Source organism: Anser brachyrhynchus (genome assembly GCF_964034855.1).
Source record: "Anser brachyrhynchus genome assembly, chromosome: 1".
Taxonomy (NCBI): domain Eukaryota; kingdom Metazoa; phylum Chordata; class Aves; order Anseriformes; family Anatidae; genus Anser; species Anser brachyrhynchus.
The window spans coordinates 105,317,757-105,329,898 of record NC_137694.1 but is presented as its reverse complement, the minus strand read 5'-3'; the positions used below and the strand labels follow the sequence as shown (position 1 = coordinate 105,329,898).

General features: G+C 43.7%; 1 protein-coding gene across 2 annotated transcripts in view; it reads right to left on the bottom strand.

Annotated features, from left to right (window-relative positions):
- A2M (alpha-2-macroglobulin) overlaps positions 1–12,142 on the bottom strand; it is a 28,178-nt gene that overhangs the window by 10,051 nt on the left and 5,985 nt on the right. The window contains exons 7-21 of one of the 2 annotated variants that reach the window (XM_080592697.1): positions 11,951–12,035; positions 11,000–11,120; positions 9,627–9,744; positions 9,281–9,390; positions 8,612–8,770; positions 6,977–7,204; positions 6,574–6,637; positions 5,941–6,083; positions 3,979–4,128; positions 3,211–3,381; positions 2,475–2,607; positions 1,774–1,885; positions 1,218–1,446; positions 815–941; positions 41–162 (exon numbers count right to left, since the gene is read on the bottom strand). In XM_080592697.1, the coding sequence (XP_080448823.1) occupies positions 41–162; positions 815–941; positions 1,218–1,446; positions 1,774–1,885; positions 2,475–2,607; positions 3,211–3,381; positions 3,979–4,128; positions 5,941–6,083; positions 6,574–6,637; positions 6,977–7,204; positions 8,612–8,770; positions 9,281–9,390; positions 9,627–9,744; positions 11,000–11,120; positions 11,951–12,035 (2,072 nt within the window). The remainder of the gene's footprint in view (positions 1–40; positions 163–814; positions 942–1,217; positions 1,447–1,773; positions 1,886–2,474; positions 2,608–3,210; positions 3,382–3,978; positions 4,129–5,940; positions 6,084–6,573; positions 6,638–6,976; positions 7,205–8,611; positions 8,771–9,280; positions 9,391–9,626; positions 9,745–10,999; positions 11,121–11,950; positions 12,036–12,142) is intronic. The other variant, XM_080592698.1, reaches the window with a different exon arrangement.

Below are 12,142 nucleotides of genomic sequence, written 5' to 3'. Positions count from 1 at the left end.
GTGAGACAGCTCAGTCTTCCCCTGCCCACAGCCCACATACCTCCACCAGCAGCTGTCTGATGACTGTGTCCTTCCGTCCTTTCTCAGGGGTCTCCACTATGGCGTTCCCGCAGGGCTGCTGGTTTTGCAGGGCCTCAGCGCTCACCGAGAACTCCACCTGCCCTGGAGGAAACAGGGGTCAGCCAGTCCTGCTGGGCAGCACCAGGAAATAGGATTCACTTACATTTCTGGGAGTTTCAACCTGCAGGCCCATAGGTAGGGATTTCCCATCACAGCTGAGCCCAGCTTCTTTCCCACAGGAATTTAGCTACCTAAATCATGAAAAGCATGCTGGAGCAGATGGGCTGCACTGCCACTGAAAGGTGACTATTTTGGTGGCTCTTTTCCAGAACTTAGGGCACCACTGTGGTGGGACTCATCAGCCTCATGGCTGTTCAGCATTCTGCTACTTGGCATGCAGACCATGGCTGCTACCACAACATGTAACAACAACATCAAAGTGTGAAGGTCTCGTGGAGCAACCATCAAATTTCTGACATAAATGGAACTGACAGAATGTCCCTGCCAGCCAGCAAAGTCTCTGGCTTCAGAAGTTGATGTCCAAGGCCTGTAACACTTGATGAAATTGCACATAGTGCCAGACATGGCCTTGCACGCTATGAGTCCACCAGCCTTTACATCCTGCATAACCAGAGATGAGACACTCAGCCACAGTATTTCCCAGGAAACTATGTAGCTCTGACACCAGATACTGAACTGGGAGAACAGCACAGGGAAACCCTCCCTGCAGTTTTCAGTACTCTGAGACTTTTACCTAGAGATCTGGGAGTCACCAGCCAAGCCACCGTTTTCCTCCCGTTCTCACAGAGACAATGAGATTCTTCCTCCTTTTCCACTGGAGTTGCCAGAAATTGAGTAGACTGAGCCAAAGTCACACTGACCTGCCATTTGTAGAGAGAGGTGTAATCAAGGAGGGGTGATCTTGAGAGACAGGGAGAACATATCAGAGAGACGGGAAAAAATAGCAATAGCTATTTCTTCTGTGGCAAAGAAGCAGAGAGCTGGAGTTGGATTTGGCTGTTTGGAGTATGTAGGAAAACACATAAGAATTTCAGGGGTGAAGGGTCTAAGGCTACTCAGAGATAAGAAGGTTAGGTGAAGGCAAGAAGTGTACAAGAAGGTACATGGGTACAGAGAAGGATTTCAATCTTCCATACCCTTATGCAGGCTGTCAGATAGCTGAAAATTGTGGCTTTCAGCGTGAAGGCCTCACCACGCACTACAGAGTAAGGCAGGGTGAGCTCTACAAAGAAGGGCTGGAAGGCTCTGAGGGACACTGTTGGGGACAGGCCAAAGCCTGTGTCTGATGAAGTGCAGAATGCACTGGCTTTCCACTCGGTGATGGTGTCGGGGATGGTCACATCTAGTTCAGCATTTCCTTCAGAGCTGGCGAGACACAGAGAGAAAGGACAGGGTGATTTTTATGGGATTTGGTGACTATCAGTACCCCTTTCAGCCTAATGAATCGTAATGGCTGTATGATTGGCCACACTATATTGGGCACTGCACATCTTCCAAACTCACTACTACTACATGGACAAACCTAACCACAGATAAAGGCAGTTCCATCACAGGGGAATGCCAACTGATCTCTGCAAACAGTGAAGGACTTCTTGGCATTGAAAAGGCTTGGTAGACATGAAATTCACGTTTTCATCTTGTAAAACCAATACTATTATAAAAGGTAGAGAGGAACCAGCCCAAGGCACTCACCTTACAGATACTAAACTCCAGATCCACGTTTCTGGGAAATACTTTCGGACTGTCTCTGTCAGCTCTTCAGGAGAACTGACACCGGCCATTGATGGGGCATACATTCTAGAGTCTAAGGATGATAATTCCAAACAAACAAGATCTACATCAGCATCATGCTTTGGTCTGAGAAAGTGGCAATATACACAACAATTAGAAGCTGTGCTGGCAGCAGATGCTTGCTGTTGCTGTAGTGAGCACTGGTACTATAAGCAGTGAAGTTTCAGGGTCAGGGTTTACTAGCAAGGCCTAGCTCTTCCGTGTTACCCACTGGTCCCCAGCAAAACTCATAGTGTGTGAGGCAACACTTCATGAAGTAAAAATGAGCAGCTTAGAGGAAAGAGCTGTTTATGACCTTGTATGCTTGGCTTTGACAAAAGGAAAGAGAAATCCACCGAAACAGACAAAGATAAAAAGTCCTTAACTAACTTCTAGTTTTGTTCATGTATACTTTGGCTAAATTAATTTCTATATTTATTTCTATATTTGTTTAAGCCTGTCTATAGGCCTTTACAACCCAGCAAAAGAGACATGCCCCATGCTCATGCTGAAGATGACATCTGTGAACTCCCCACTTCATCACTCTTGTTTATCTACCCCCCCAAAAAACAGATAGGATCTCTGTTCAGAACAGAGATGACAGCAAGACTCAATTCCTTTACCGCTTGTCCTCATTGCATGTTCAGATGTCATGAGTGCACTTGGAACTGGGATTCCTACAGGTATGTAATTGCCAGTGTTGCAATACCTAGGTTTCTTCACCTTGGAATTTGTGAAAACCTTTAAACCCATTTCCTAAGGAAGAGAAACACAAGATGTTTTTTTTGTTGTTGTTACTGATTCCAGATGAGGTTTACACAGCAGATTTGATGTTAGTATTTTATTGCTTCAAAAGCAGAAGCTGTTATGGTCTGTGGATTGGACCTTGAGACGATCCCCCCAGCCCTGGGTCTGGGTGCCCAGGTGGCTCAGAGAAGTCAAGGGATAGATCCCCTTTGTCTGTCAGGCACTGACTCCAGGCTGATTCCAGACTAGGGCTCAGGATGAGCCAGAGATTAGATATGGAGTCTCCCATTTGGAAGGTAACATCTGTGGCTACAATGTAGCTCAAAGACATACTGATTTATATGGGGTAATGGTAGTGGCACAGAACTTGAGTCAGAACCTCAATTCAAGCCAACCCCAAAGCTTTTCATGTAAAGAGAAAATTTTAAGACTGATCAATTCAAGTCAGGAGTACAGCTATCAAGACAGGTGAAGCTTATGACTCTCACTGAACTCAGTGTCAGACTGTTGAGATTCACAAGTCATTTCCTTATGTTGCATCATGCCACAAAAGGCTTACGCACTTTCATTCCTTCTCCCACTTCACCCCTCAAACATGCAAGAAGGTTTTACTTTTAGGATGTTGTAAGTGTCATCTTCGTTCCTATCCGTTACTGGAGAATAGGTGATCCCATCCACAACTATATTCTTCAAGATGACACATTCTTCCAGGGGCTCGTCCAAAAGTATGTCTGAACCATAGTGATAGCCGTGCAATTCCTTCACTGGTAGCAAGCTATACACCTGGGCAGAAGAAGCCAGGACATTTGTCATTTTTCAGTGTCCACTGTCACAATGAAAGGAGTTGGACACAAGCACCGTAACAGTCAAATCCACACAGCCATGGTCCTCCCTGAAGTGGTTGCAATAGGAAACTGAAAGTCCAAGGAGACATCCAAATTTGGAGATATTGACTTTTTTGCTATGGACAGTATGTTACTCTGGTTACTACGGCTAAAAAATATGAAAAATTACAGCGGCCAGCCTGGCTGCAGCCCTTTGTCCCTATTCTGGCAATGTCATTTGCTGCTTAGCATGAGGGGAATAAACTCTTTGACGCTTCTAGATGCTACTCCAGTAAAATAAATCCATGTTTAGAGAGAAAAACTGAAAAATCATCATTAAATACAGGACAGCTTTTGGCTCTGGACATGAGAAGCAGCTTCCTTAACAGGGTTTCCCAGTTACCATTCCTACAGTCATGCAAAATCCCAAACAAACAGCTGCTGCCCAGTTCTCAGATTTTGCCCACTGAAGATAAACAACAGCACAGGACAGCATTCCTGTGGGTTGCTCTTGCTCTGACCAGGCTTTGAGGTGCTACACAAATTAAGTACTTACAGAGGCAGGTGACAGGTCAGCTTCTGGCTTCATGAGGAGAACACTCTTGTCCACAGCACGGACAGCACAGAGGGAGTTTGGGGAGGCTTTGAACAGCAAGTGAGTGTCAGAAGAAGGCAGGCCTTCAGAAGGAGAGAAGCTCAAGTCCACCTGTATCCACAGGAATAGCTACGTCACAGATGCCCTAGCCTTGCAAGACTCCAATTGAGCATCAGTCCTGACCCTATGAATCCCACACAGACATGTATACACACACCCTTCCCTCTGTGCTACCATGTTGTTGGGTTTCCTTCCTGCAGTGCCAGAGGAATCAGTACTAACAGTTCTTGTCAACTTAAGCATCGCAACTGTTCATAACTTTTAAGGCATTTGGGGGTTTTATGGCCACTGCGAATGTGATGAGATAATCCCACATAGTGGCTAGATCTGTTCAGACAGCTGAGCGTGGTTTTGAACAAGCTTCAACAAGCAACGACCTCGCTTGGCAGATTCACTGGTAACATGAGAAGCAGTGATACCTTGGAGCAATACTGTAATATGTGCTGGCTGGTGATGGCTCTGAAGAACTGGCTTGTTGGTTGAGGCCTGCCAGACTAATGTGCCTTCCTCAAAACCTAATTCACAACTCTAATGATCTCCTACTAACCTCTGCCCTGCAAGTTCTTTCTAGCAAAGCTGGTTTCAACACTATCTCACATGGTTTTGTAATAAAATGCCTGACCTGCATAGATCTTCCCTCTCATCAGCAATACAAATGCTCCCCTAACATACAGCAATCAAAGCATCCTTACACTAAACACGTTCCCTGACAAAGCTGCACTAGCTGCCAGTCTCCTTCATGTCCCAGTGAGACCACACAATGCCTTTTGCTGACAACCCTCATCTCTCCCAGGGTGGTCTCCCAACCTTGTGAATGCAAAAAAAAATATTCTTGAGGAAACAGCAGAACAATGAATGTAGCAAGCTTGCTACTAGAAACAATGTCTAGCATACTGATGGCCCAAAGTCTGTCCCAGCCAGGCTGACACCAGCTTTGAATCCAGGATGCTTTTGGAGAGGAAAGCAGTACCTAATCACATAAATTAATTGGCACTTAGCATGTGCCTAGACTTTAATACAGTGCACAGAATGACCTTTAAGATAAAAAGAAAATTCATGTGTCCAGTGTCTTACAGTAACACCAATCTCAAGAACTCATTTAGTTTAGCTTTTGGTGGGACAAGGGACTGCCTTTAACAGTGTACTATTATTTTGAAGCCCTAATGGCAGCTTGAGGATCCTCTCTTCTTAGGGCTGCTCATACATCATTCTGATCTTTTGCATAATGAATATGTGGGGCAGCAAGAGAATCGTTGTCTATATGATCACAGAAGGCTTTACTTTTCTGACCTCTTTCAGCTGAAATGCAGTGCTACTGGAGCATCAGTGCTACTGGAGCACCACCATTCATTGCTCAGTACAGATGGCAGGTTTAAGCAAGGTTTAGCTTCATTTACATATAACAGAAATTACAGTGTAGGAGAATTGAAAGATCTGGCAAATATTAGATGTGCCTACTGGACTGGGGCTGTGTGTGTTTTATTTTTGCTCTGTGACCACACAAGATGCCACATCATTCTTAGAATGAATTTGTGTGAAAAGGAGTGAAATACATGTGTTGCAGTATGACATAAGATACATGGCCTCCCCTTTTCTTACCCCAAACCGTCTGTGAGATCAGTGACTATGACTTGTTGATAAGAGAGGTTTTAGCAGTGTAATCCCTGCTAGCATTTTTTCTCCAGGAGTTGATCTCCTCCAAGCTAGTACAAACCAAAAAGCAGTGAAGCTACATAGAACAATTTATTGGTGGCTTGTCCAGTGTTAGCAAATCTAAATAAATGAGCTTGGCCAGGCTAAATCCAAAAAAAGCTTTGTCAGGTTGCAGTCTAATGGCTGCTCCCTCAAGAAGTGATCACTTACCTTATTGCTGAAACATTTTTCTATGTTGAACTTGGCTGAATCAGCAATCACCTCCCTGCTAGGAGTAGTGGTGTAGACAAGCACTTGGGCCACTGGAGCAATATCAGTTTGCACAGGCAACTGTAGCAAGAAGACCCCATTGGCTAACAAAACAAGAGCAAAAAGTTGAAGTACAGGAAACCTGCTCACGGGGCAGCCAAATTTCCAGCTTTTCCTTGATGATGAACTTCATTCTAGCCATAATGAAACTCTAGGCCTCCAACTGGGATGAATTTGTTTTCAAAGAGATGCGTAAGTCTCACTGTCTGACTGAAAAGGTCTGTTTCAAGTCCTGTTCTACAGTGCATAAGCAAGCTGAATTTTGGTTGAGTTTCTAAAAACAAGCCACCAGACTGTGTCTCTGAGGAGCACTGGAGTCTCAGAAATACAGTGTCAGAAGACAGCTGGTACAGGGGTTAGCGCAAATCTGTGCTAAAAACAAGTAAAGACAGAAAAGAAAGCTCAAACTCTTCCCAAATCCTAGGGAACATGGATATAGGGATCCCTGCACTGCACATGGAAGCAGCCTCTGTGTCTGCCACAGTTGCATAGCCTCACAGGACAGAGACAATATGGCAGGGGAGGGAAACTTACCACTTTCCTGGTCCAAATCCAGAATGCTGGTGCCTGCTTGCTTGATGATTCCTTTGGCCATCACCTGAATGGAAGGAGAAACCCTGCTGTGACTGAGGTTAGGCATGAGCTAAACCTTAAAGAGGGAGACCTGAGAGGAGAGTAACTGAGTGTTTATGTGTGAGCAACAGGGAGCTGGTTGCATCCTGCTCAGCTGTTCTCTGCCTCCCTGTAGCAGAATCCCAGTGCTCACCCAGGGGACACTGGGACATCCTCACTCCTTGACCCTACTTTTCCTGGGAAAAGAACATGTAGAGGATGAGGGGGAAGTGTTTAAAGCCTGCTGCCTCAAACCACAATTTCCATCTCCACCTCCCCTACAATTACCAGTGACAACCTGACTGTATGGGAAGCGCAGACTTACCAGGTAGTAAAAGACGATTTTCTTCTCCTCTCCTATGGCCTCTGGTGTAAGGATGTAGTGCACCCGCACCTCTGTGGGGGAGCCGCAGCTTAGCACCTCAGACTTGGGCTCAATTTTGAGAAAGCTTTTACTAGGGGAGTAAAAGCGCTTTATATAGAGATGGTCTTGTGCATAATTTGGAGAAACCCAGGAATGGTCAAAGCAGTAGGAGTGTACTTTATGAGTTGCCTGGAAACGGAGAAAACACACACAGAGATCCTCAAACACAGGCAGATGAACTGGGACCAACATTCATGGTCTAGTGTTACAGGTTTGGTATTTTTTGTACTTAAAACAAAAAGGTGTTCTACCAAAACCAGAAACATGTGCCTGGAAGATGTAAGACAGACAGGGTGGCGGTATCCTGAGCAAATAACTGGGAATGACTCAATCCCAGAGAAGCTGGGCTTTGTCTCAAATAGACTGAATTGTGTTGGTTGTTTACTTACTGTCAGTATCAGCATATGGACTCTTTACCTTAATATCTTGCCCTCTCTAATTCTCAGTTAGTTTAAAGAGAAAATAAACCAATTTTAATTTTTATTCTCATTACTGGCACTGGAGAACAGATGGTGCTGTCCAGTTCAGGAATTACTAGCACCAGGATCAAGCTGAGGATGCTATGGAAAAGGAGGAAAATTCTCCAATTGAGAATTCAAAACCTAAATAGAACAGAAGTTTAGGGGTTGAGAGGCCATGTCTTCCTAAAAATAAGAGTGAGGGGAAAATATTTCACATTTCTAAGGGTGCTATTTCAGTATTTCATGCGCTTTCCATGCCCTTATTTCTTTATCTTTCTCACTACACTTAGAAAATCTTGCCTTTTCTTTATCTTGCAAAATTCTGCAACCTTCAAGCACATTGTGGTAACTTCTAGATATTTTTTAATGGTTTTAATCTGTGACAAAAGAATTGTATGGAGAAAAAACAAATATAATTCTAGACAAAGTGCCTTATTCCAAGGTGAAATATTAGGAAATGTGTATGTTACATATATATTGCATTTTCCACTAACAAAAGGATGCTCAGCAGCACTTCTTCCAGATAAATGAACTCCACACCACAGAGAGAATTTCTGTGAATGGTTCATACTGTTTTCCTATTTATGGCAGGGGAAGAAAGGAAGGAGGGAGAGAAGGAGGGAAGAAGGGAAGGAGTTTAGAATCTCAGAATGCTAAACTAAACCTTGAGAGATGCTTAGATGAGACACCTGAGAAATCATTTAGCTGAAAAGACAGTGAAGCACTAGCAGCACTCCACCATGAGAGATTTTTAAGAATAAGTTAGACGCATCCTTGATACAGATTTGTCTAGGTAGGGTTGGTGATCCCTTGGAGCAGAACAGACTATATGATCTCTTGATGTTCCTTTTAACCCTATATTACTATTGCCAAGCTGAAATCAAATACAAGATAAGTGCAACTGTCACATGGCAACCTGGTCTGTTGCATGGCTATTTCCACCATAGTGATGCTAAGGTTGGCAAAGACAACCAGGATCAAGAAGCTAAGTGCTTCTGTATATATAGTAGAAACTTCAGAAGTACTCCCCCTCCAGCCCTGCTGGTCACTTCATCACTTTGCCCCCATGACTCACTGTAATTCCAGCAGATTCCGATTCCAGCATGGAAGTGTTCAGGGAAAACTGTACCCTGCCCTCTTCATTTGTTGTGTAGTTGGTTTCCTGGCCTCCTTGGAAAGAAATCCTCACAGTTTCATTGGCAATAGGAGCACCAGACCCATCCTCAAGTTTCACCTGCAGGAACAAAAACAATATGATACAGGAGAACAGTGTCTGCCACCTGTACAGTCACCAAGCTGAGGATGTTGGGTCCATCTGAGACAGGGAAGTTTCCATGGCACTTTGCATGTACATCACCTCTCTCTTCCAGAGAGGGCTGTGAACTTTCTGAATCTTATTGCTTTGTCTCTTTCTTATCTCCACCTCTGTGCCAGAAGAGTGGGCACAGAGACTGACATGCATTCACACCAGTTAAGGCCTCCTATTAAGCAGGAGACAAGAGAAGCAAAATGTGACTTGACTGAAGAAGAGGGATCACAAGGACAGAGGGGAAAGCAGAATCAGGGCTATGCTCTCAGCTGCTGTTCTCAGGTTAGAGAGCCTGAAGAAGGGAGGAGGTCATCAGGGATTAGCAGCAACACTGAGGTTCAGCATCTTTGCAGATGTGGGCATGCGCCCACCCAGGAGGTTCAGTAGCATAACTGTTAAGCACTTATGATACTCCACTTCTCACAGTTTCCCTACCTGTCCAAAGAAGGGGATTCCAGGTTTGTAGTGTGAGTCTGAATTCTCAAAGGTGATTTTGCTGATGGTGTTTGTGATCTCGGAGAAGCTTGTTCCAGTCAACACCACTCCTGCAGGAAGAAGATTGAAGAATTAATTTGCCTTTCCCTGACATCAATTATTTTTGCTCCAGGTCAATCTTCCTTTGCTGGACAAGAAATTTAGTTGATGCTCCTGGTATCCAGGTAGGAAGCTTTAAGATTCCAGAACTGGGAGTCTGCTTTTCTCCCTCAATCTGATTCAGCAGGCCCCTCTGCTGGCCTCTCCAGGGCTTATTATGTGTCTCTTTGATCTAGATCATTCGTACCTGTTTCCTCCTCTTTAATCTTAGCCTCTACATGGAGCTTATTCTCATATCCACTTCTCTTGAGCTGGAATAACTTGGTTTTTACCACTTCAGAAACGCAACCATGGTTGTCTGTCTGCTGGAGGAAAACAAAAAGGCTGCTATAGTCTCATGTGCATGACATTTTTCCAACTTAATGATTCCATCATTGTGTGCTGTGTTTAGGTGGAAGAGAAGCTCACAGCCTCACAGGTCATTCTCTTCTTAATTTTTATCAAAACTGGAAAAGCACCTAAATAACTTGGCAAGGAGCATTCTGAAGTATCTGCAGGAACATCAGAGCAAAGAATGTGCAACCTAGAAGATTTTTGTTTATGTGTGTGTTTATGAAGTTTGGTATTCTAAACACTTGATACAGAAGCATAGAGAATTATTCTTGTGTATGCCACACAGGAACCATTTGCCAGGTGTCAGGCACATTAGAATATAGCTGCTGACCTAAAATGCACAAGTGATACATAATCCATACATAAAGTTTGTGTATGTGTAGAAAGAATAAAACAGCTGGAAAAGTATTTCCAAAGCTTGCCACCTCTCATTATCATCTTCATGTACAAGACAGGTCTTCACAGTCAAGGGAAGAGCTACCTGGAACAGAATTTAGCACCGCAATGTTCATATTTCCATTTAGCATGGATTACAGCACAGTGGCAGAGGCAACTGTGGGGATGATGCTGTTCCACATTCCAAGAACCATGCTCTCTTCTGCTTGCTCTCTTGTCCTAGCCTACTTCCACAACTGCTATCACCTTCACTTTCTGTCAATTAAGTTAGCACTAGTGAACTTGTCCATGCTCCAAACGCCATTCAGTATTGCTCTGTAGACTTGCCGGTGTGATAATAGTGTGTGTGTGTCAGGGGGGTATCTATCTGTCTTAATCACTGCTGCTAAATTCATATTCCTTTCCTCTTTGCTCAAACTCCTCCCCTGTTTTCTGTTCCTTTCCTGTCTCAAACAAGAAATTCTGATCCCACACACTGACTCTAGTGCAAGCCAACCCCAACTCTGCATTCACCATGCATACCTATTCTATCTCATTTTTCCCTTATACTCTCTAGTCTCCTGGATTTTATTTTATTATTTTTTTTACCTTTTCCTTTTCTATCAGCTTCTTGCCTTTACACACATCTTTCTTACAGCACAGGCCTTTCACATTTAACCTTGCACCCAATCTTCTTTTCTTCTTAAGGCTTTCTTAAAATACATGGAGTTTGTCCCCTCTTCACACTCATGCTTGTACCTACTCCATCAGAGCAAACTTGTACCTAAAAGGCATGCTCAATAAACCACATTTTCTCCTATCACTTTGCCCCCAGGAATGATCATGACTCACCTGTCCAGAGAACTCATCACACACTCCCTTAGACTCTTCACCGTAGCAAGTGGATGAGTATTGAAACTTCCTGCACACACGGAAGCTCACGAGGCCAGGAACAGGCTTCCCAAATGTGTATCTACAAGCAGGGAGGATAGAAAGAAAAACAGAGCCATGAGGAACGTAAAAGGAATGGAGAAACTGATTAGCTCACCCCCAGTGGAGCCAAAACTCTTCCCTAGAACCACCTCCATGATACAGCAGGGTCATCGTAGGAAGTAAAAGGCAGCAAGAAATTTGGTAACTTTTCAGGATCAAGGTTGGCAATGAGGGCAGAAGCACTGAGTCTTAACCTGATTCCTATGAATAAGACATAAGCCTGCAGAAATCAGTTATTATAATGCTTATTCAGTTGAGAGTACACCTAGTCTTGGAGAACATGTTGCAAGTACCTACATCACCACCCAATTCAGATGCACCTGGTTTATCTATGTATGTGCATTGGGTCTTTCAGCTCACTTTTCATCCCATGCTGCGTCTCTTCCTGCAGGATGCGTGGAACATGCCATGCAGAATTGAACGACATAACCCAAAGGAAACATCACTTATGGTTTTCTCACAGCATTGACAGTAGAAGCCACATTTAAAATGCAATTCTGAGTTGAGCTAAACAAAGACCTCTTCTCTAGAACAGCACCTAATCTTACATCCTCTATGACTCTCATATGTCAAAAAATATGCAAAAATACTCTCAAAAAAAAAAAAAAGAAACAGAAAAACAATATGTTTCTACATTACAAAGTGTCCTAAGCAATAATTGTAAAGCCTTTTGTCTAATGGTATATGTAGTCTATTTGGTCCTAGAACCCCACAAATGATTGAGAAATATAATGAAGTCTCCCAACAGGACCTTCATCAGTAGCTGAGGGGAAACCAGTAACCAAGGACTGAAAGAAGAATGACACTCACAAGCCACAAACTGTCACCTTCAGCTTCTCATCAAGAATGGTGATCACCTTGGGCATTTTCACCGTTACTTCAAATTTTGGCAGCACTGCAGCAAAACCAAAGGAAAATAGTCTATATGGTGGGGAATAACATAAGAATTGAGACCCAAAGGCTGCTCAAAGGTTATTCTTACAAACGTTCTGAAAGCTTTTA